The sequence below is a fragment of the Ambystoma mexicanum genome, chromosome 2q (assembly GCF_040938575.1).
Source record: "Ambystoma mexicanum isolate Mex_15411 chromosome 2q, UKY_AmexF1_1, whole genome shotgun sequence".
NCBI lineage: Eukaryota > Metazoa > Chordata > Amphibia > Caudata > Ambystomatidae > Ambystoma > Ambystoma mexicanum.
The window spans coordinates 402,874,888-402,900,503 of record NC_090924.1 but is presented as its reverse complement, the minus strand read 5'-3'; the positions used below and the strand labels follow the sequence as shown (position 1 = coordinate 402,900,503).

Sequence of the window (25,616 nt, the reverse complement as noted above, 5' to 3'; positions counted from 1 at the left end):
CTGAGATAGCCCTGCCCGAAACTGGTATGAATGCAGTGTGTAGTGTTGAATGGTGTGGTACTTGTCTGAATCCACATTCTATGTTGGGAGTGCCTGGATGGAGAAGAATGGCCTGAATGCACCGTGTGCCCAATTGGCTGACTGACTGCTGAATGCCCTTCGAAGTGATTGGATGTTTGAGTGTGACCCCGCAGAATGAATGGGAGATCAACATTATATCTGGGAAACTCTCACTGCTAGGAATCGTGTTCAGAAGTTGAAGTCGAAATTACGAAGAGTAACTGGAGTGAAACTGAAGCTTGAACTTGAATCCCTGCTGGAAGAGAAGAATTGTAGTTGCTCTTCTTCACCAATCTGAAAGCTGCTGTGTCTCCAAGGATTGACCCAGAGAGGACCTGGTAAGGCGCCCTCTTCCCGAGCTATGAGGGACCATCGTGCACCAGCTGATCTTTGCCAAAGCTCCCTGGTAGACTGACCTACGAAAGGCTGCCGACCGGAGATGGAGACTGCCGGGGAATCCCGAAGAGAAGCGCCCGGACTGTTGTCCGCCACCATCGACGACCGCCGTCGCCGATCGGAGCCACTGTGCTCCTGTTGCCTAAGAACTTTCGATCCACAGACACGCTCGTCCGCACAGCCGCCCGCCTTATCCCTCCGGAGAAGGCCAGGCCGTCGACGCGCTGAGGAGCATCCGCTGGTGGGTTTCCCACCACCTAAAGACCACAGAGATGCTGACGACTCGATGCCCTTGCTGGGCCACAGCTCTTCAAACTCTTTGCGGTCCAGAACTATCGACATCGAGGTGCCCCGCACGCCTCTTCCTGGCAGGATGTTTACGCTTCCCCATCGACTAGCACCGCTAGGAAAGAAGCTGCCACTTCACCACCGTAGTTCACCCTGTTCTTCGCCGGACGGTCGACGACCCGCGACTCCTGCCTTAAAGGGAGGGCACTCAAGAAGGGCCATCGATTCCCCGACGAGGAACGCTACAACGCCAGGTACTTTGGGGTTGCTGAACTATTGGAAAGACTCTTGTGAGCAATATATGGACTGGGCTTGTGATACATCTTTATTCTACAGGTTGCCCAGGTTGGGGGGATGTGGGGGGTCTCCATACAGAACTTTGTCTAGTTGGTAGGGGCCAGTATTCTGCCAATTGTTCTAACCAACTGCTTTCCTCTTATATCTATTGTTGGTTTCCTTTACAAACTGATTTGTGTGACCTCTAACCATACAGTTGATGCACTTTAAAGAGATTGAATAGTAATTGTGGTACCACGTAGAACTGTATAGATTTGCCATTATAGATAAGAGTACAAAGTGAGTTATCGTGATATTGTACATAATCTTGTATATTAATTATATAAAGACTGTGTTTTAACTAATACAGTGTGTGGACATTCCTTTGTAGGTGCTTGGGGACTACACTGTACTTAAGAACCAGCCTCCATCACCTCCTGAGAAGCTAGGCCTTGATTGCTCGATTACGTTACCAATAATAGAGAATCTTGGGTGGGGTCCTCTGTGCCTCTCCTCTGCCATATAGAGAGCAGAAGTACAGATACCCCCCCCTCCAGTCTTTACAGCCACTTTCTTTGGCCCATGTGGGCCAGTTTGATAAGTTACTTCACTATGCGGCTAGTAGTTTTGATCAGTGTACAGAATAAATATTCTTTAAAATGCACAATTTGCATCACATTTTACCCTTTGGTACTACTCAAACAAATTTCCATTTGCGATTGTGGGCAACATTGTCATTGGTGTGCCCAAGACAATTTTATGCCCCAGTCCGACCGTGACTGAATCCATCACTAAGAAAGCCTTTCTGAAGTTACTAGCTCAATATGACTGGATCCCATTGGCTCAAGAGCCTGATTGGCTAAATCCATTAATTGATTAAATGTCGGGAAAGTCTGATGTTGGGGGTAATAAAAACCACATCTGAAAGCATAATTTTGCAACTCGTGCATTTGTGAAACTGCGTAGTCTTCCTTTAGTCGCCAACTGCTACAAGATGGAACTTCAAGGAAACTATCTAAGCCATGAAAAGAGCTAAAGAAGAAATAGGTGTTACAACAACTTACATAATGCATGTAAGGAGGTTAGAGTTATGTTCGAGAGCTCAGTGAAATAACCAAAGCAATCTGCTCATACAGCGTCTCCTGGATGAGGACTTCCTCTTCGCCTGGTGACATGGTTCCCCACCATAAGACGGAGACGACGACAGCTCAGATTTAAATGCAAGAGACTCTGGAGCTCACCGATTGGAGGGGAAGGATGAAACATCTGGCCTCACCTCTTTGGCAGCAGATCCTCTTTTGGAGTCGTAGTTGTGAGTGTGAACCCTCTGCCAGCTTCACAAGGTTTGAGAAAAGTTGGTTGAGTCCATGGGCGTCCTTGGTATCTTTCTGCATAGATAGATCATGCAGCGTTTGGGAATCCTTTTGGTAACGGGAGACTGGGAAACAAGTACAAATCTTCCCTCCCCATTTCAGGGTATGAGAATTCCACAGATAATGCACCATTCCTCATCCATGATGAAGAATTATTACAAACATTGGATGCTCACTTCTCGACTATCACTTTGGTCCCCACTGGGTGACTGTTCTCTTGGTTAGGTCATTGGCACAGTCTACTCAGCCCTTGCGTGATCCCCCGGCAAGATGGGTTTCTTTTAGGAAGATTCATCTCTGGATTGCCAAAGACAAAAGGGAAGTGCTCACCCATCAGACATTTCTGGCCTCTGATTTGCTGCTTGGTGAGGTACAAAATGGCCATGGTGTTGACTGTCAATGACAAAACTCTTCTTCCCCACACAAATGGAAGGACTATTGCCTTCCGCTTTAGAATATTGATGTGGTTGGATGGGTCGCACTGAAAACTTAGACCATGGACTTCGTGTTCCCTCTCAAAGTGAAAAACCATTTGACTGAATCTCATGCTACAGATGCCCCAGGTTATGAAATGGGCAACAGTGTGTCTTGAATTAATTTAGTTTCTGCAGATCTCAAACAATGTCTACATCACAGTATTGGAGATTGCACCTTTGCATAATTCATTTGTTTATTGATCGTGGGGACATCTTGAATGAATTTGTAGTGATCTTTCGTTAAGTCTCTCCATAGCAAAGAAGACCTCAAATCCACTGGAACCCCTCTGCAGTTACAGTACGTCTGGCTTGAAAGTGGATCAGTGTTGTTGCAAGATAAAATGTGCACCAGAGGGGAAAAGTTCTTATCCTCTTTTGGATTCAAAACTACTGCCACGAACAGAAGATGCTTTTATACAAGAATCAGGTTTAGCTCCTTATGTTCACAGATAGACATAGGCTATGGAAGGTCTAAGTCACTTTATGGTAGGCATGAAGAAGGAGAATGTTAAAGTAGCGTTAACAGTAAACTCCCTCCCTCCTCAAGTGTACAGGTGCTGCAGTCATAACTTTGGTCATTTCTTTTGGTGGCATTTTGGGAAAAAAGGGAAGAACAAGGCACTGCCAGTAAACGGTCCATAACCACAAACATGAGATATTGGATGTAGATGGTCCAGACGAAAAACAATAGACTGGGACATCCTACAAGCCTACTACATCCGGACATCCAATAGCCAGGCTAAATAGATGCCATTATCTGTGCGATGTGGGACATCTTGAAATGTCCCACTGCAATTTATTTTAATTTCTGTAGCACGCCACATGCCCATAGGCCCCAGGGCGCACACGAAACAAACAAGACAAAGACAAACATGAAGTTCATCAGCCAGGAGGAGAACCAGGAGCACCCTGGCTTCAGCCTGGATTAGGGTTGAAGAGGTGGTGTTTGATTCGTTTTTTGAAGTGGCCAAGAGTATCCGCCAGCCGTGTTCGCCCAGAAAGGGCATTCCAGAGCAGGGGCACCTGAATGTCAAAGGATGTCCGACCGAACCCAGCCAGCTTGTGTCTTGGTTGGTGAAGTGTCGGATAGACCGAGGATCAGAGCCGTCTCACTGAGGTATGAACCTTCAGGCGATCCTTCAGGTATTTGGCGAAAGCGTTGGACTGGTATTTGAAAGATATTATGAGATGATATGATGATCTTGTGAGTAATCCGATGTTTCACCGGTAAACTGTGCAGTTTCCTACGTACAGTGGAAACATGGGTTTGTTTGGACATACCATGGCTGACGCGAACTGCGCTGTTTTGTGCCACTTTAAAGAGTGCAGGTTGGAAGGTGATGTACCAGCCAGCATATGATATAAAAGGCCCGATGTGATTAAGTAGCTTAGAGATGAGGCCACATGAAGATAGAATGCGAGAGACATGTGGCTTCATAGTCAGTTCGGCATCAAGGATTACCCCCCGTGTTTTTACCTTCTTGCAGACATTGACGCTGCTGCTGGCAATACAGAAGTTGTCAAAGGCAGTATCCAGCTTCTTAAGACCAGGACCGGATGCTACGATCAGGAGCTCAGTCTTTTCGCAGTTCGGGGCAAGTGAATTGTCAGCCATCCATGCCTGGACTGCGTCGTAGATTTGGTTTATGGCAACTGATTCCTGCGTGTAGTTTCCACTCAGCTCAAGGACGACCTGGGTGTCATAATTGGTATAATGTACACCCAGGTCATCCAATAAGTAGAGCAGGGGCCAGATATAGATATTAAACAGAGTTGGTGAGATACAGGAGCTGGGGGGTGGGGGGGAGCGCCACGTGTTTGGAGGACCTGAGAGGAGCTTGCCTTGGCCTCCGCCACACGGGCGGTGCGGGGTCCAAGAAACTAAGAGATATGATATTTTATTTATATCGCGCTCATACACAGGTGTTTCAGAGAGCGACCAGGCAAAGGGAGGGGAACAGCGGAGAGAAACAAACAACGATCTTACTAGGCCCAGTGACATTGAGAACGCACAAGTGCATGGGGAAGGGAAAAGGGGGAAAGTGCATGGGGAGGGGGAGGAATTGGAAAGTGCAGAACATGAGAGGACAAGATAATTAGTAAGTGGATAAATAAATAAATAAATACAGTGAATCAAAAACAGTGGTACTGCAGCCTGTGAGGGCCAAGTGCAAGGTTAGTCAGAATAGGGAGTAACTGATAAGTGCAAACAAAGAGTGGGGGGACCTGTATGGTTACAGATACAGGCCCCAGTGCAAGGGGTGCCAAGGGGGCAGTGCCGGAGGGAGGAAGTGTGAGCAGGTACCTGGGCCCAAAGGGCAGAGGTTGGCCAGGTTTGGCATTGCTGAGCAAGAAAGCAGATCAGGAGGGGAGAGGAGGGGCAAAGGCAGAGGTGAAGAGGAAGGTCTTGAGGAGCTTCCAGAACCGTAGATGATTCTTCTCAAGTTTCAATGTGGCGGGTAAGCAGTTCCAGGGGGAAGCCCCCGCAGAAGACAAAGATCTACCACCAGCTTGTTTCCTAGAAAATCGACTGACCCTGAGGGAGTTGGAGGTAGAGGAGCAAAGGGCTCTAGAGGGGAAGTATTTATGGAGGGATAGTTGAAGGTAATGTGGACCCAGGCCCCAGAAAGCCTTGTGGACAATGCAAAGGGGTTTAAATTTGATCCTTGCAGCCACAGGGAGCCAATGAATGGATTTCAGAGCTGGAGAGATACGATCCCAGGGCTTGAGGCCAAGGACAAGTCTCGCAGTTCTGTTCTGGATTAGTTGTAGAGGGCGGAGAGTGGAGGCAGGTAGATTTAGAAAGAGGCTGCTACAGTAGTTCAACCTTGAGAGAATCAGAGCTTGGGAGACAAAGAGCTTCTAAGGGAAGGAGAGTAAAGGAACAGGGCCTTAAGGAGGTGTAGTATGAAGTTAGACTTTTTGGAGACAGAGATGTGTGCAGAGAAGGAAAGTGTGGAGTCAAAGATAACCCTGAGGTTCTTACCTTTGCTGGTGGGGGCAGGAGGAAGGTCAAGGGAGGCCGGCCAGAGAGTGAGGGGAAAGGATGGAGCGGGTGTACCAATGAGGAGGATCTCAGTCTTGTTGGCGTTTAAACAAAGATAATTTGCGGCACAACAATTTTGAATGACGATTAGGCAGTAGAGATGAGGATGGAAGAGGAGGTGGTCGAGGGAAGGCTGAAAATGAGTTGCGTGTCATCAGCGTAGCACTGAAAATTTGAGCAGAAAATGGAAATGCAGTAGGCGAGAGTTGCAGGGTATTGGTTGAAAAGCCAGGGTGAGAGGTTTGACCCCTGGGGAACACTGCAGGTAGAGAGGTAGATAGAGGATAGGAAGGACCCAAGTTGGACCTGGGAGGGTCGATCAGAGAGAAAAAGAGGTCAGCCAGGCTAGAGCCTGATCGGTGATACCCAGGTTGTCACAGAGACGATTTAGCAGGGTGGTATGGTTGACCGTATCGCAAGCAGAAGAGAGATCAAGCAGGATGAGGACAGAGGGAATGTTGGAGTCAAGGTTGGAGAGCATGTCTTCACTGATGTTCAGGAGAGCAGTTTCCATACTTCTGGCAGCCCTGAAGCCGGATTGGTGGTCATGGAGAGAGCCAACTGAGTTAGAGTTAAGGTTGAGTTGAGAAATGGCAAGCTTTTCCAGGAGCTTACCCAAAAAGGGAGTAATGGAAATTGGGCAGTAGTTTGCTGGACAAGAGGGATCAGCAGTGGGTTTCTTGAGGAGAGGATGCACAAGGGAGTGCTTCACAGGGGAGGGGAAAGAGGCAAAGGAGAGATTGCAGAAGTCAGCAAGGGCTGGAGCAAGGGTATCAATGTGGCCCTTAATAGCTTTGGAGGAGCAGGGATGGACCTGTCTAGAGGAGGCTTTCATAGATCAGACTTGTCTAGCGACCTCATCAGGGGAGAAAAGAGGAAAGGCAGAGAAAGAGGGAGGAGGGATAGTTGGGGTGGGTCAACAAGCAGAGAGGGACAGAGGAGAGGAGCAGGGGAGGAGGAGAGTGAGGACAAGATGCCCTGGGTTTTAGAGATAAAGTGTGAGGCAAGATCATTGCAAAGAGCCTGAGAGGCAAGGGGAGGGGTGGATACTGCATCAGGATTGGCCAGCTCTTTGCAGATTTTAAAGAGTTCGGCTGAGTTGTTAGATGCCGTAGAGATACGGGCTTGAATATGGACTCGCTTCTTGGTGCGTACAGAGAGGCGGTATTGTCGTTGGAGTAGGCGGCAGGCCAGTTTAACAGAGGATGAGCAAGAGGCCCTCCATTTCCTCTCGACCTCCATACACTTACGTTTGAGTGTAGCTAGGTCGGAGTCAAACCACGAATTACACTTGGTTTTGGGCTTCAAACGGATCCTCATGACAGGGGCAAGAGCATCAAGAGCATCAGAAATAGAGGAGTAGAGGAGAGACAGGGCTGTGTCAGGGTGTGAGCCAGTCAAGAGGGGAGGGGGTGAGAAGGTGGCAGCAAAAGCCTCGACTGACATGCGTTTCATGGGTCGGATGTCCGAGAAGGTGGTTGGCAGTCTTGCGGTAGGCTTGACTTGTGGGGAGGATATGGGAAGAGGAGAGGAGAGGAGGCAGTGATCGCTCCAGGAAAGTGGAGTGATGAGGGGAGTAGTTAGCGGGAGGCCAGAGGAGATCATGACATCAAGTGGGTGGCCAGCAGAGTGAGTCAGGCCAGAGGGGAGGATAGAAAGGGAGAGTGAATCACAGAGGTCATGAAAGAGCACAGAAGAGGAACAAGGGGAATCCAGGTGGATGTTAAGATCACAGAGGAGGATGAGTTGAGAAGTAGAGGCTAGCAGGGCGGAAGAGAGATCAGCCCACTCGGAGACAAAAGTGGTGAATTGACCAGGTGGCCGGCAGAGTGTAGCAACAGTAAGGGAGTGGCTCGGAGAGAGGGAGAGCCTACAGACAAGGCATTCGAAAGAGGAGTAGGTCTGAGTGGGGATGATCGAGGCAGGAATCCACTCAGGGCAGATCAGGGCTACACCACCTCCAGGCCGGGTCGATCTGGGGGCGGAGAGGATCTTGTAGCCATCAGGGAGGAGAGTGTCAAAACTCGTGACAGAGCTGGCCGTGAACCATGTCTCGGTAAGACCAAGGACATCAAGGTCAAGTTCTTCAAGGAGGTGGCAGATGTCAGGAGTCTTTGACAGCAGAGCGAGGATTGAGGGTGGCAAGATAAAGAAGGTTGCCAGCCTTAAAGACCTTCCAGGGAGGGGTTCATATTAGAGGTACGCCTTGCAGAGGTGTGGAAGGAGTATGAGAAGGGGCAGAGGAGGAAGGGGAAAAGGGCAAGGTAGCCAAGGGAGAGGAGTAGGGTACAGCAGGAGATGAGAGGAAGTTGATGAGGCGAGGGAACTGCCTAACAAAGAGACAGAGATTAGCCTGAGGGCCTTGCACCATGACAGTGCCATTTAGGTAGACATTTATGATGACTCTGGAGGAGTCAAAAGAATCCATAGGCACTTCCCAACGGGTGCCACCATTAATGGGAGAGGAGGAGACAGGACAGAGCACAGAGATCATATGAGGGGTCCATAGATCTGGTGAAGGAACGACAAAGAGGATGTCGGTAAGGGTTTGTCTGGCAGAAGGGCTGGAATAGGTATCAGCAATGGGGAGTCCTGGGTTGGAGGCCAGGATATCATTTTTGAATTTCTTTTTACCAGACTTAGTGAGAAGGGAAGGATAGTTTATAATGTAACAGTTTATGTGGATAGGAGAGATAGATAGTGCCATGGTCGGGTAAGAGAGGGGGCAGTGGAAGAAGAATGCAGGAAACAACGGTAGGGAGCAGTCACTGGGCTAGTAGGTTACAGTTTAGGTCCCAGATGAGATGAAGACAAAAATGAAAAAGAAACACCCAAATCTGAGTTTCTGAACACACCCCAAATTTGCTTACAAAAACACACCCATTGTGCTGCTAACTCAGAGCAGTGTGCCAAGTCCATGAGTCTAGCAACTAGGAGGGAGTGATCCACCAGGTCGAAGGCCACAGAGATATTTAAGAGGACCAGCAGGGCCGGATAACCTCCAACCACTATGCTGGCCAAGGTGGATCTTCTGTCCCATGCTGGGCTCTAAAACCTGATTGACATACCCCCAAGATGTTTTGCTCTTCAATGTGTCCCTGTAGCTGGGTGTAGGCTACTTTGTCCATGATTTTAAAATAAAGGAGACATTTGTGACTCATGGGTGAGCATTACTCTTCTTTGGCAGAGGTGTGATCCACGCCTCCTTCAGGGATGATGGAACTGATCCTTCATTGAAGGAAAGATTGATGAGCTTTGTCATCCAAGGAACCAACAACTCAAGCAAGCCTTTAGCTATCGCCGAGGCAGGATGTAGGTTTCATAGCAAGGATAGCTTTAAGAATTTGATACTCGGAATAATGGGCAAAATTAAACAGGGTGACATTGTTAGACATTAGTACCCGGCGCTTCGATGCCACGGGATACACTTAATGTGGATTGGCTTGATTCCAAGCCATACCACAGTGTAATCCTGTGCACGCATTTGCGTGCATCGCACGCCTGGTCAAGTGAAACTTCCTCACTCACCTCTCCATTCATTACTACAGATCAACTGGGCACAAAATGGCACCCTGTTGATCCGTAGTAACGAAGCAGTACACATGTTCTAGTCTTTCTAGAACTAACGCGTACTGTCGGGCGCTTTTTTCAACTGGTGAAACGAAAGCCGATTGAAAAAAGTAACAACACCATTAGTATCCTGGGGCTAAAATCCACGGTATACTAATGGCAATAAGCCCCTTGCCAGCAGCCCATTACCGCCTAATGGTAATGTCCCCGGGGCCTCGGTTAACCTTAGGCAGTAATGGCCCGCCGGCTCTGGGCTTATTGCCACACAAATGCATCGTCCTGAGCGATAGTTTGGCGGGGGTGGAGGGCACGTGATTGGGTTTGCATTTTACTGATGTTCCGTTTGTGGACCGAGATCTTGGCTGAAAATGCATCATGAATTTTTTGACATCATGTGGATTCTTTAATAGGATCCCGATTATGTGTGGGGGCGTATCCTGAAATTCAGGTAAAATTTTAAACAATTCACTTGAGCTAGTTCGAGCACTAGCAATCCTTTTGTTAAAGTAGGTGGATTTGGTGGAAGTGATAGTGGTTTAGAATTCCTTCTCTGCCAGTTTATACTGAGCCAGAGTGAGGTGGCTAGGGTTCTTATGCCAGGCTCTTTCACAATCCCTCTTCATCCGCCTGACTGAGATGATGTCATTGACCCATGTATTTTTGTGAGTCTAAGGCTTAATTATTTTGTTTTTTCGCTGGGCCAGTACTGCGTTAACACTTTTTATGGTGGACGTAAGGAGGGCCACCAACTTGGGAGGAGTTGGAAAAGCCTTCGAGGGGCTGAAGGCCACAATATAGGTGTGCCGAATGTTTAGAGAGGATAACACTTTTAAAGTTTCTGGATAATTATTGGAATCGTGGTATTGCGTCCAAACGTACTGGAGGGGCGGGTAGGTGCACACCTGCTCGCACTAAGAGATGGTCAGACCATGCTCACGGGGTGACTACGATGTTGGAAACGAGAGTATGCTGGGAAACAACCCAATCCAACGTGGCAACCCTATTGTGTGTGGACTTTTTTACCCATTGAGAAAATCCAATGGTGTCAAGGGAGTCAATGAGTGAGGATGCATGCTTACCAGAGGGGTTCTCAGCCCAGAGATTAAAATCACCCATGATAATGAGTAGAGATTTGACCTTAGTATTAGGAGTAAGCAGCTCAAGAAAGTGTTCCTCAAAGAGGGGCATGTTCCTAGGAGGTCTGTAGAGGGGCAGAATACTTAAAGAGATGTTAGCGTTAATCTTTATCTTGCCCAATAAATAATCACAGTCGTCCGGGTTGGTATGGGAAACGGTGTGACAGTCAAGATGGCTCTTACACATAAGTGCCACACCTCCTCCTTTATGGACCAGGCCATCAGACCGAAAAAGCAGGTAATCAGGAGGGAGAGACAAGTTGGCATCAGTTGGTATGGAGGGATTGAACCAAGTTTCAGTCAAGGCCATCATATCCAGGCCATATTCCAAAAGGTAGTCCGCAATCTCTACTCCATTCTTCAGCAACAAAAGTGTCTTCAGTAAAGAGAGGGTTAGCGTGAAATTTGTCACACCAAGTCAGGTTGTGGGAGAGGTACAGGGTGTCTTATGTCAGTGGGACTGGGAGAACTTACAATGAGATCAGGAGAATTAGAGCAAAGAACGAGTGTAAGTGTCTGAGTCTGCGGGAGGGAAAGTGAAAACAACTGACTTAAGAGGGGAAGTGATTTCTTGAATCGTGCAGTCTAGAGACATGGGCAGAAAGTCAGAGTGAGTGAGCAGTCTGCCGGTACAAGTGTCAGTGGGAGGAGTAGAACGTGTGCTAAATCACGCTTGCTTGCAGAGCGGACTTGGGGAGACACAAGGTTGACTATGAGGAGCCATGATATGGGTTGATCCAGAGGGATAAGGAAACGTTCTGATATGCTAGAGTGTTTTAATTTGTATGCGGTGGCAGTACCACGAAGGCTTGAACAGAGATTTGGTACATTCGTTATTTCGGTATAGAGGTTGGGGAAAACACTGAAGAAACTCTACCTGTGTTTCCAAGAGTGGGCGACGCACCGCGCACATCTTGGTCAAACCAGCGATGACCGACCTCTCAAATGCGCCAGCAATGTCGTTTTGAGGCACGGATATCCCGGTAAATGCATTTCGGAGGGACTACAAAAGACACAGGCAACCCGAGGGCATGCGTCAATGTAGCACAGTGCTTCTGTGTCTAAATGCAGAAGACCGAATCTAGGAGGATTTATAATGGGAAACAGAAATGTACTCTGTGCAGCAACTTTGCTGACAGGTCAGAGCGAGCAGGAGTAAATTAGCAATCCTTACTGCTTGGAGGGCACACAGAGCAAATGCAGCAATAACGATACGCTGTATAGATGCAGCAGATAGAATTAGGGATGCAACAAATACAATTCAACAGAACACAGACTCACTCACACACACACACACACATTTGTTGAATTTAAAGATTTTCATAATGGTAAGAATGCGACACAATTTATTCTCTACATACCGGCACTACCTAGACCTGTGTGTGGGATGAGTAGATAACATATATTTTTAACCAATTAACATTCAAGCACTGTTGTAATTGTGACGATTCCTACTAATTACAACCCCCTGAAACGATGCCCCCCAAAGCCAGGACTCCTACACCATGCAGCCCAAAATCAGAAAATACCTGCATCATGTAACCATGACAAGAACCACCAGACCATACCCACCAGAGTCAACAAACTCGGGCAATGTCCTCCGAACCTGCCAATCTTACAAACTTCCAAGTCTGCAACTCAAAAGAGGACACGTTCAACCACCTCAAGGTCTCCAAAAAGGAAGCCCCATACATTCCGAGACTGGCTCTCTTCAAAAGCCAACATAGTGTGCTCTCTCAGAGCTCCCATCTTGCTATTTTTAATATTACATTAACGCTGTAGATGGGACAACAGAACGGCTGCATGCTGGACTGGGGCTTCAAGCACTCACCGGGACAGCAGTCTTGCAGGGAACAGGCTCTGGTCTCCAGCCTGGCCTCCAGCTTTTCTGAACCTTTCCCACAGTCACCCTGGCCGTAGCAGACCCGTTTGCGCTGCTGGACTCCATCTGTGCATGTCACACTGCATGGCCCCCAGGGACTCCATTGACTCCATTCCGCTGGACTGCATGGGTGAGACAATCATAGGAGAACATAAGCACAATAACAAAGTACCTCCTTCCTTTTCCATTTCCAGTGTTCCTGATCCGGGCTCTGGCAAATTCTCTTTCCTTGGAGTCACTGCTCAACCATCGTCCCTATCTGGCAGTGACAACTATTGCATCAGGCTACGTGCAACCGCATAATCTTGGGCCCGAATCCTGGCAGCAGCTCAGATTTCGGCCATCCTAGAGTGATACCATTAATATTCAGATATTTCATATTTTTCCAGTCAGGTGGTCGAAGTGGGCGGGAGCGATGCTCCTCTACTTTTGTTAATTAAGTTTTACAGTTCCTGGACTTTTATTTTAATAAGAAACCCTTCTGAATGGCTTTGTTTTAAAATAAAAGTGTAGGAAGAAGTTGAAACTTGAACTTCAGTGCACTGCAAGGCACATTCCCTTAAAACAGCAGGCGGGTTTGAATTGCATATGGGGGTGGCGTGGCAATGCGATTTGTGGCGAGCTTGGGCAGGCCATCAAGGAACATAGTTGCACTGCTTCGTTTCGTACACTTCAACCACTGGCACAGTCGTTTTCCTACATTCGTTTGTGCCTCAGTATCTTCCACGTGAACCGTACTTTTCTCTGTTCGGGTAGACAAACCTACATAAAACGCAAGAGACTCACCGATGACGCTCACCTGAATTACAGGGCTGGGACGGATGACGCAAAAGGAGCATGGCAATTCATGGCTTCCCATGACCCCCATGCCAGCTCTGGGCAATTGGCTTTGGAAGCAACAATGCAATAATGCTGCGTCCCCTACAAACCCTCCACCCCCAAATCTATGGCTGCTCCCAGACGGCAGAGAAGTCTAGGACACACCACATCCCGAGACATAAGTGCTTCTTTCTGCCTGTCGTGGTTTTCCATTTAATTTTCTCGCCTCATGGGTTTTACAAACGCTGCAGAGTTATGCAAACAAGCACATTCCAGTTACTTTTATAAGTGTCTCATAAAAACTGTTACTGCGAAGAAGGCTATGTTATGTTATTGTGCATTTGAATAGTGCCTTATATACCTTTGGTATGATCTCAAAGCACTGTGGGTTGAATGCCATCGGGGACCGTAATCCAGATCAGTGGAGGGAGTAAGGTAGCATATAGTGCTTGGGTGCACTCAGTATGTGTGCAGCCAGTGCGGTTTGCGCAATGTGTAGCTGCATTCTGATGCAAGGCGTGATGCAGTGCTGATGTGAGATCAGTAGACTGTGTGTAGCAAGGTGTTGACCTCAAATTCTGTATTCTGCATTGGTGGAGATGGTGTATGAGATTATGTGTGCAGCTTGGCCGATTCTTTCTTGGGGTATAGCTGCGTTCTAAAGACTGTTGTGGTGTTCCTGAAGGTGTGTAGGCATGTCTACAGCTAGGCCGAATTGATTGAGGGGTATACCTGCATTCTATTGTTTGTTGGTGTAGAGGAGAGAGTGAGCATATTGGTATGTGCGACTGTCTGTGCAGATTGGTGGGAGACCCCTAGTCCTGGTTACCTTCCAGTGCCCGCCGAGCTGACCGTATCTATTCCAGATTTGCAGAGCATTGGTTATCTGAGTGAAATTCTCTGTCTAGTCCGGAGTTTGTGCTGATTACCAGGTTCGAGGTTGTAGTGTCATTGGTGTGGCGTTGCCCCATTCTAATCTTTATCAGTTTACGCGAATAGCAGGTCTATGGTCGTCCCTGTGTCTTGTTGAGTCTGCCATTGTTCGTTGGATGATGTAGAGCAGAACATATAATCAGTGGTACCAAGAAGCAAAATAAAGCAGACCAACAGTTAATATAGGCTAAGAGTGAATAGAGCAATATACATTTTTTTATATATTGTATTGTTTATTTATTTATTTATAGAGCACACCGGGCCGTCAGGCATCTGGGCGCTTGTGAAGGCCTAGGTTGCGGTTACATCTTTAAGGTTATATTTACAGCGTGATACAAAAAACAAGGAATATACAAAGTAAAACAATGTAGAGATTTACAATAGTATATAGATGTGCAACACAGGTGCATTGAAAATAATATGCAGCGAACCTGTAGTTATGGTTAAGTTACTCAACCCATAGGAAGAGCACTTTTTGGGAGGCTTATTCCTTCGTCCCCCCTGGACGAATCCTCACGAAACGTTTCCAGAAAAGTATATAGCCCCATCAAATCAATCCTGCAAGGTTTGGTGAGGTTTCGTCAAGGGGGGGCAAATTTATAGGAGGGGTCCCAAAATGTGTGGTTTTTCCCATATAGGAAATGGAAAAAAAAAAAAGATTTGCTCACACCTACAGCCCACACCGCTGGGCGGATTTTCACCGAATTTGTGCCAGTTTGGTTCCAAAAGCTTGCTTTTGTAAATTTGTTGTAAATTCGTCCAGTAGTTTTCTTCAAAACGACCCAAAAGTAGGTAAAAAATATTAGTGATATCTGGGTTCAGTGTGCGGACTCACTTCCATGTTCGGTCCGCGGCCAGGCATCCTATTGGTCTAGAGGGGGACATGAAGTCCGTGGACATCGGGCGCACCTGCTGATTTGATGGTGATGAGCGTGAGGTGAGTCATATTTTTGGAAGCACAAGCGTAGCTTACCGCAGTTGGGAAAAACTCTGGAAAATACATTTTGGTTGGTTAGAAAGAGGGGCTGGGAAGGTTGGAGGAGTGGAAAAGAGATGAGGCCATTTTTGTAGGTTGAAAAAGGCCTGGCGCAGTTGTCCGCGGACAACGCAGTAGTTCACAGACAGCATAATGAACAGACAGCTTGGAAAATACATTTGGGGTTATTTGATGGCTGGAAAAGGGCTTAGAAATGGTAGGGACATGGAATGATGGTAATTTGGAGCAGTTTTTATAGGTGAACCAAGGGTTTGGAAATGCTCCCGAGTGCACAGTCAATTTTGGTGTCCGTGGACATCATTTAGATTGCAGGGGAATGGGAGTGACTTTTATTAGTTGACGATGTATGATACGTACCAGTTATATAGTTGTGTTGTGGTGAGTGGCCAGATTCTGGGGGGGCATGGCACTAGGCACAACCACCACAGTAGTAATATGTGTATTGTTATTATAGGTAATATAGGAGAAGTACGGCCAGAATCACCATAGTAGGAATATGTGTAAAGTAATTGTACCTGATGTAGTGGGAGTACAAAGTGTTTGTAATATGGAGGAATTTTGTAATTGAATTGCATAAGCTACTTATGATTGTAGTACAATTGAGGATAGTGTTCACTGAATATGTAGTTCATTTAGATTGATGTGGCTACGTAGTGTCGTAGCATCATGAAGCTGCAATATCTGGTTTCTTTTCTGTGGGAAAAAAACAGTACAATTGGTTAAGCATGATAGTTGAAAAGCTGTAGTAGTATACAGTTTTAAATATACATTTTCTTTTTTAGACCCTCAAACAGTTTAAGTACTATGTTTGGTATAACATTAGAGTATGACACACTGCTGTTGTTTTGACATTACATAATTATTGGGTCATTGGGAAAAACAAATCTGTACTGGATAAAAAAAAGATTACAGCTACGTGAGTGTAAGAGTGATAGTACGTTTGTTTGAAGTATGTTGTAATTAAGGGAATGCTTGAGATAGTTAGATACCGGTTGGCATATTCCAACTACGGTTGGCGTATTATAACTAGATTGACTTTGAAAAGTGGTATTGCATTATTATGGATGTAGTTAGATACCTGCTGGCGTATTCTAACTGTTAATTGTGCTATAGTTTAGTGAACATTTGGATTGAAGGAATATTAAGTAGGCATTTGTTAAATTTGCTGGTAACCTACGTTTTTGGGTAATGGAGGTATGGTTACATTCAAATCAACAAGGTCTTTTTTGACATCTGCAATGTAGTGCCCTTATGTAGTTGCAACACAAGTGTGGTATATTATACGTACTGTTGTGACGGTTTTCTTTCCAAGAGGTATCTCTTGGAAAGAAAACCTTGGCCGTGTGTGAAGCCTGTAAATTTACAGTTATTTTTGGTACCATCTGCATTGTACCTTAGAAGCATTAGTATGACATATTGGCTAGGCGAGTTTATTTGTATGGTGGAACGTTTGTCTGAATTGCAAAAGGGGCATAATATGCCATGACTTGTATTCTGTAGAAACGCATGTCATAGCAGAGAGCAGGGCGCAGATCACTATTGACGTATAGGGAAATCCGTGCCTGTCTGGACTGCACGAGGTTATATTTGAAAGAAAACGTAAATCTATTGGCAACAGGTGCGTTGATACCGTTAAAATGGAATTAAATATTGTGATCTGTGGTTTACTTGAAATATGCCATTGTTTTTCAGTACACTGATTGGCAGTAATATTGTTCATTTTTGTGGCATGTGTTACCAAAAATGAAACCGACGCGGGCACTCTGAACGCTAGCTGAAGGGTCTCATTGTTATGTGTCCTTGAATACACAGCACTAAGAATTTGAAGGGCTAAATGTGTCCAAAATCCACAAAGGAATTATACGATTCACTATATTGAAAGCTTACGCCGAAAAGTAAAATTTCTATTTCAGAAAACAGTGTTTTGAAGTGGTAAGTCCTCCGCTAATACTAGAATGAATTAGCAAAATGCAATGTGAGCAAGATTTTAAATAATATTTATTGAAGTGTGGATTGAGAGTGTGCTGTGTGCCATATGATGAACATTCTGACGGATGAATGTTCAATTTGACGCAAAGAATAGACATTGTGCGTGTTAATTTAAGTTAAATTTATAGCCAAAATAAGAATGTACGTTGTCTATTTAATTATAAATTGGTTACTGAAATATGTTTTTGCACTCTCGATTTTACATATGTTCATAATCTTACATGTTTCATAATCCCGATGTGCGCGTGTCATGGGTACAGTCTACCGGTCGACGGCTTAGTCAACAGGATTTGGACAATAATTATCAACAACGGATCTGTGATAACGATTATCTGGGACGATGGCCAGACAACAATCTATCCTTTCGCGGTTGCAGTTACAAGGAGCAACATGGAAGCTTATAGGTTCTAGTAGCGTGCAGATGTGAAAGTGTTGCCTTTTTTGTTGTTTTTTATTATTTTCTTTTGCCGGAGAAGTCATAAAGTGAGGTGGAGCGGGAAATGAGGGAAGAGGCACCAACCAAAAATATGGAGGAGCAGGTGGACAGGGGAAGATGTTGCACGTGTGTTACATATAAGGCAGGGGGCAGTGGTTCTCATTCTTCAGGATTACAGCTTCAAAAGTACTTGGAAATTGCTCCCCCCTGCAAAGTGGTGTGTTTTAGTATATATAGAGGACTGTTGTCTTCGAAAGATATGGATCAACAGCCTCTTTTATTGCTTGCAAATTAACTGGTGGGATTATGTGTCCTACAGAAGTAGGCTGTATGGTTACAGTATTGGTTGAGGAAGATGAGGTGGAGGAAGACAGCTTACTACTTGCTAAGAAAGGAACAGCCTTTCTGAGAGCATTGCAGTGGTTGGATTGGGTGTGGCGGCGCATGCAGGTGGTGTAAAGGACTCATGGTGGCAACAGTAAAGACGGGCACAAGTGATCACAGTTCAAGGGTGTTTATTAGACTGTATAACTGGGTTGGAAAAATGCCTAATCTAAACCTAAATCCAAGATGGGAGCAAGCTACGACCATCAAATAATGATGCAGTACTAGTGGAGTCTTGTCAAAATTAAAAGGGCCTATACCAAGAAAACCCTATTGCCAATCCTTACAACTAAATACAAAACAGTGTGGGATAATGTTCATGAGAAAGAAAGGTGTACACAAATAATAAAGTCAGGATGTGGTAGCCGGGGTTCTCCCTTCCCCATGTTTTGAGCATGGGACAAGGTGGGATTCTGGAGCCCAGCACACGCTGAAGCTTTTCCCACCACGAGCCAACAGTTCCGCTCACAACGATCAGGGCCTTTGGTTGTTAAGTCGACAAAAAGTCTCTTGCCTCCGTGGACCTGATGTATCCATTATAATAGCCAAAAAAAAGTTCCTTTCCACAAATACATTGGGTGATGACCTTCACCCCGTGGATCCCCCTATTTCGGGCTCAGACCCTTCTCGTATGGTATCCTAATCAATATCGGTTCTGACATTCACAAAGCTTAATGTCTTTTTAAACAGTTCACTGTGGACATACCTTCATCGAGTTCACTGTTGCAAACTTTTGCCAATCACACAGTGCGAGATTCACTTCCCTTAGCTTTACCTTCGTCTGCCTGTCAAAGACTTTCGATTGTACAGAGGATTTTGCTAGACCCTCGTATGACCACTTTGACCCCTTTTTTCGCCTTTCCCAAGGCCTTCTGGTAACGTTAGTTTCAACAATAGGGTAATTACCCAGAGTTTCCCCGAGTGAGCACCGACGTGGTGCCCGACTCTTCTGCAGCTGGTTTTCCCATCTTGCATTAAAAGTTCTTTGTACTTTCTTCAATTATACGCTTGCTACTTTCGTTCAACTCGGTTCGGTTTCTTATCGGCTCACCTCTCGACTCACCAGCTGTGATGAACTGGTTGGTTTCTCTTGTCTCTCAAGTCAAGGCCGGTATCAGCAGAGGAGTGCCCTGTGTACCGTTGACATCTGCTGCAACACGCTGACGGTTTTTACGATTCATTCTGCTGATGTTTGTACAGATCTGGGTCAAAAATGGCAAGGTTGCTTCTCTCCTCATCACCCCCTCTATGCTCACCGTCTTTCTCCTCTTCTTGAACTGCTGTCCTGGGTTAGGTCTCTCGTTGTGCGGTCTGCCTTGCTTGTATTGTGCTCTCATGCTCCACCTTTTATCCCTGTGGGGAAGGGAATGGGCCGTCAGGTGTGTGGGACCCTGGTCATTTGCCTGACTTTGCCGGACCCTTGTGTTGGGACATGTCAGGTAAAAGTGTTCGTATCGGAAAAGGTGGTGGGGAGGTAGAGTGTTTGAGCATCCTGCATGGCAAAATGGGGAAAAGGTGTTATAATAAGGGTGATACTGTGTCTCACCCATTGGCATCCCACTCCCCTAGGACACCCCATCCAGGTGATCCTCCCTCACTGGTCCACCCCCAGGAAATGATTCCAATAGCAATGGCCTTCTCCTGGCCACCGGGAAGACAGATCCCAGGGGGCTAGTTAGGGAGACACCTTCAGGTTTCTCACAGTGGTCCCGTAGGAGTACTGTCCAGATAGTCCGCGAGCGAGTACAACGTTGCACTCAGAGCATTTCACTTGGTACATTCCCTACAGTGGTCCTCTTCATTGTCTTTGGAAATACTGCACTTTTGTCTTTGTGTAGGTCCTCCAGCAGGTGGTGGTGGTGGTGGTGGCTCTTGGGGAGGAGGGATGGCAATAGCTGAGGCCATTTTTAAGATAAATATCAGTTTTGCTAATATTGTTCCAAGTATGTGCTCGGTACTAGATTGTTAGTGGATAACGAGTAAGAATAGGTGTAGGAGCTGTGCAAGGTGCACATTATGAGCTTGAAAGGTCCTAGATCAGTAGAAAATGCAGTTCCGAACAGTCCACGAAGCACAACCCAATTGCGAAGTGCGGACACATTCGCGGACACGTCATCATGTCGCGCGCAAGTTCACGCAACACTGTCCGAAATGTCTGCGATGATGTCAGATGTTCGCGAACGTCATCGGGCACAAGAAACTGGAAAAAATTGCAAAAAGTGTAAAGGTGTGTAAAAAATGATGCTAGAAGGTAGGAAAAGGCAGAGATTTAAGGTGAAACTTTGTAAATTGGTAAGTATGATATTAGTAAGTTGTAGGAAATTAGCACTCAGTGGTAAAAACCCATGAAATTCACAGAATAAACTTTGTTAATGGGACATTATGGTTAAGTTGTACTAACAAAACCTATGAAATTCAATAAAAAAAACTTGTTAAAAGGGACTATATGGCTACAAGTAAAACCTAAAAACCTCAGTAATTCATCAGTTATGGTAAACTAAGCAACCATAACTCGCACCACCACCGTGCAGTGCTAAAACTAACACGCAGGATATTAAAGATGACATCACAAATGTCATTGATGGCATCACTGATGACATCACATATCTGGGCCACTTTTTTTTGTTCACTGATATGTCAAGGCTAGTTTTTATTTTTACTAACAATGAGAATTTTTAAAATTGAAAAGGTGATATATATATATATATATATATACACACACACACTCACACACACACACAACACATATTAACCTTGTTATATCTTCATAAAGTACTTTCCATAGAATTTGATTTGACCTCATAGTGCACATACATGGAGCAATAAGCAGGCCTCAAACACGCGATTCATTTGTGCACATAATAATCAACTCTAATGTTATTGTCATTTTTTAGTGCTGTTTCTTTCGACTTTACTTTAGTTTCCTTATATGTGGCTATAATTTGTATGCATTCTGGGTTTGTATATGTATTTTTTGTACTAACACAAGTATGTTGTAAGTTTGAAATTGTTAGGCATTTATTCCATGTTGAACATCACGCAAAACTTTGATAAGGTAGCATTTATTATTTTACTATCGGAAATTACCAGATTAAAAATATTGTAATTTTTTGGTACATGCTGCAGACATTGCCTATGTCCATGTAGGATTAGGTTCCTGTATCAACAACAACACTTGAATATAATGTTTTCTTTAAAGGAGAACATTCTTTAATACATGAAGTAGTTTATAATAGACCACCCGATTACCGATGAAATCTTATCAACATTATAAACATTACCCCTTGTAGGGACTATTCATGAAAATGATTCTAATATGTGATATCAGTGATGTCATCAATGACATTTGTGATGTCATTCATGTACTGGAGTTAGTCCTAGCAGTGCACAGTATTGGCAACAATTATGGTTGCTTAGCTTACCATAGCTGGCAAAGTTTTCTGACTTTTTCAGCTTTACTTGTAAGCATAACGTCCCTTAAAGTTTTCTCATTGAATTTCAGAGGCTTTTATTAGTGCAACCTAACCATAACGTCCCTTTAACAAAGATTTTTCAGTTCCCTTTCATAGGTTTTTACCAGTGCACCCTTCATTTCCTACAATTTACGAATATCATACTTACCCCAACATAGCAACATTTGTGTCAAATTTACAAAGCTTCAACTTCAAATTGAGCCATTCCCCTCCTTCGACCATCATTTTTAACACTTCTATACACTTTTTGCAACTTTTTCTGTGTTCGTTGACGTCCGCGAACGTCTGAGGTCATCACATACTTTCCAGACAGTGTCACGTGACCATCGTGGAATGATGACGTGTCCGCGATCGGGTCTGTGCTCCATTAACAGTTCGGAACTGCATTTTCTGCTGATCTAGGAACTTTCAAGCTCAAAATGTACCCTTGCACAGCTCCTACACCTATTCTTACTCATTATCCATTAACAATCTAGCATAGAGTACATACTTGGAAGAATATTCGCAAAACTGCTATTCATCTAAAAAAATGACATCAGCTATTATCATCCCTCCTCCCCAAGAGCCACCACCACCAGCTGGAGGACCTACACAACAGAAAAAGTGAAATAGTTCCAAAGCCAATGAAGGACCAAAAAGATGAGGTAGAGGGAGTGCTAAACTCTAGCACCCAGAGAGAATCATGGGTGCGGCAGTTCTTTACCACTGTTGGGAATGTACCGAAGGCCACCAAAGTAAAATGCACTCAGTGCAACGTTGTACTCCGTTGCGGACTACCTGGACAGTACTCCTATGGGACCACCTCCATGTGCTACCACACCAAATCCAACCACGCAATACTCTCAGAAAAGATGTTCCTTTCTTAGCAAGTAGTAAGCCGTCTACCTCCACCTCATCTTCCTCAACCAATAACGTAACCACACAGCCTACACAAAATCCCACAAGATAACTTGCAAGCAATCAAAGAGGTTGTTGATCCACATCTTTCGAAGACAACAGTACTCTGTATATACTGCAACACACCACACCTCTTCAGGGGGAAGCAATTTCAAAGTGCTTTTGAAGCTGTAATCAAGGAGCATGAGAAACACTTCCCCCTACCTTAGATGTAACACACAAGCAACATCTTCCACTGTCCACCAGTCCCTCCATATTAGTAGTTGGTGCCTCTTCCCTCATTTCCCTCCCCACCTTATTTTCTGACCTCTTGCAAAAACATTTTTTTTTAAAAAGGTTCCTTTAGGAACCACCTTTCACAGTTAAAATAATAGAACAAAATAATAGTCCATCTACTTTACATTTCTCAGTAAAGTAGATACACTCAATAAGATTCTCCAACATTCACATTAGCATTTTGTGTTATGCTAATCGGAATAATATGGCATTCATCCCCCACTCCAAGGGCTGGAACGGGGATAATGGCCCGGCAGCCCAGGTTATCAGCCCAAGTGAAGCCAGGGTAGATAACAAGGGCTCTGGGCCGTTATTCCCCCGTTCCAGCCCCTGCAATGGGGGGGTGAAGACCAGTAGCACCCCGGGTTACCAAAATGGTAAAAAAAATTTTTAAAAAAGTCCTTCCCACAGTAGGACGCACACAGCATCCCGCTATAGGAAGGAAAACCCTTTTCCAAGATGGCCACCATGGAAAGGGAAAGTGGGCTATGTACTGAACCCCTCTTCCCTTTCCATGGCAGCCTGCAGGAGGCCAATAGAAGGAGGGAATGCAACAGTGGCACCTGCCACTGCTGAAATTATGTAAGTAGGAGAGTGGGGGGTGAACAAAATAATTTAAAAAATGGGACGGGTTCGTGGGTGGGAGATGGCGGCGGGGAGAGTCAGGCTTGTACTGGCGGCTCAGGCCCGCGTTCCTAGCCAACTTATTGGCTGGCTCCACCCCAGGGTGATAGTGGACTATTGTATACTATAGAATAACATAAAAGGACAAACAATTTTCTGTCACAAATACTTTTATCTAGCATACAATAAGGACCATAATCGATGAACCTTTATAACTATCCCTTGTCTCCACAGTCCCCTTTCCAGGTCATGGATCATTAAAAGACACAGATGGCACGTGCACAGCATCGCACAGGGCAGCCCTTCTACCCTTTTTAATTTTATATTTGTGACACTCCCTCAATGCCTGCTTTTCAAATAGTCACACATCCATGCACCAATCACTTAAAAAAAACTGTACATAGAACGCTATGACCATATTAAGCTTCCACACACCAACTGCCACTTAACAATCTTCTACAAATCTTTTGCATCTGTATTTCCCTTACTTATACAAAGAAATTGTGCACAGTGCCCCTATAAATGCACATATGCATTGTGCAGTGAGAGAAGTGCATAAATAGAAGGGGCAGTACGGATGGGCAAGCGCTCATGAGAACTCAGGAGGGAAATGCCAAAGGATGCCAAGGTGGGACGCCTCTTGCTAACTATTGAAGCAGAGGAGTCCCAAGGGTGGGATGCATCTTAACTGTAGCATCCCTTTAACAACGTTTGTCAATTTAATAGATTTTTTAGAAGTGAAAATGTTTCATGGTGTTACATCACTGTATATAAGTTATTAATAATTCCTCTTTTCATACATATGAAAGAACTATAATCCTCTTTTCAGAAGCAGATTTTTTGCAACACATACTTATGTCAGTTTTCAGCAGCGCATGCTGGAGATACAAATCATTGTTATTGCCTAAGGCATAAGGCTCAATCATGACCCCAGCCCAACCAAACCACCCTTATTATTCACTGCACCTACCCTGCATCCTAGCTCAGTGTCCACTATAACCTAATAATGTAAACAATGGCCAGTGCTCGTGGCTTGCAGCCATGGCCAGTCTCCAAATCCATGGGACATGGGCTTCAGCCCTGCCGCATTCCCCAATAATCAAATCAGAGTACACATTTGCATTTGACGAGGGCCAGGTCAAATACCAAGACACCAAATATATATCACTAGTGTTTGTACTTACATTCTTACATTTTGGAAAAATAAAACAAGACATATTTCCAAAAACATGCTTTCGGGTTCTTGCTCATGTTTGTCACGAACGTTTGTTGTAATCTAGTCCACCACTTCAGGCTCTAACCGCTAGCAGAATATTTTTTCTCATTCAAGCCTACCGCTTTGTTGATGCCGCATGCCCAAACAAGCAAATTACAGTACAAATTTCTCCTTGCTGACGGCAAGGCCCATTGCCCAGACACTGCTGGGGCTATTTTGAAAACCACAAACCCACACACGATAAAACACATGCAAATATTTCTGTGTCTATGTAATTATGTCAGAGCATGGGTCTTTGACTACAGTTCATATACAAAGCCTTTATTACAGGCTTTAAAGAAAGCACAGGCAACGCAAGAAAAAAATCTCTGGACTGAGAAATTGGAAGAAGGGTTTGATGAGTTGAAAAAAGCAATTTATAGAGCTCCAGTTTTAGGTATTCCTGAGGAATTCTTTTTGTTTTCACACACAGACAGCACTGTTACGACAGCAGTCCTTACACACAGAACCACATTGGGGTACAAGCCCCTTGCATATTACAGTGGGATTTTAGACCCAGTGAGGAGAGGTCATTTTCCATGTGAACAATCATGGCAGCCGCCGCGTTCGCCATAGAGAAAGCTGCAAGCATAGTGATGGGATGCTCTATGACGTTCTTTGTTCAACATGCACCGTTTGCCATTTTAAAGAAACCAAAAGGCATGTTGACTTCTCAAGGGGTTTCTGCCTGTGAAATAGTCATATCGAATCCAGCGATCAAAATGGTTCGATGAAGAATAGTGAATCCTGACATTTGTAGCTGAACCACTGGCAGAGGACGAACATGTGCATGACTGTTTGAACCTTGAAGAGTTCTATGATGAAATCCCTAGGAAAAAGGAAAATGCTTTAGCAGGAGGAGAAATTATTTTTATTAATGGTTCTTCATGGATCGATCAGAATGATGAACAGAGATACACAGGTGCCGCTGTAGTGAAGCCACAGCCAATGGGGAGTTTCAGAAGATGGTGAGTGCTCGACTCCTGTCTCATTATTCAGCACAGGCTGCAGAGTTAGTGGTGCTGATTGT

The 25,616-nt window shown here is 45.1% G+C and overlaps 1 protein-coding gene across 1 annotated transcript in view; it reads right to left on the bottom strand.

The window, feature by feature from the left end:
* The window catches only part of CFP (complement factor properdin), a 418,911-nt gene that overhangs the window by 263,742 nt on the left and 129,553 nt on the right, over positions 1–25,616 (bottom strand). Inside the window, exon 3 of the mRNA XM_069647422.1 lies at positions 12,453–12,625. Within this exon, the coding sequence (XP_069503523.1) occupies positions 12,453–12,625 (173 nt within the window). The remainder of the gene's footprint in view (positions 1–12,452; positions 12,626–25,616) is intronic.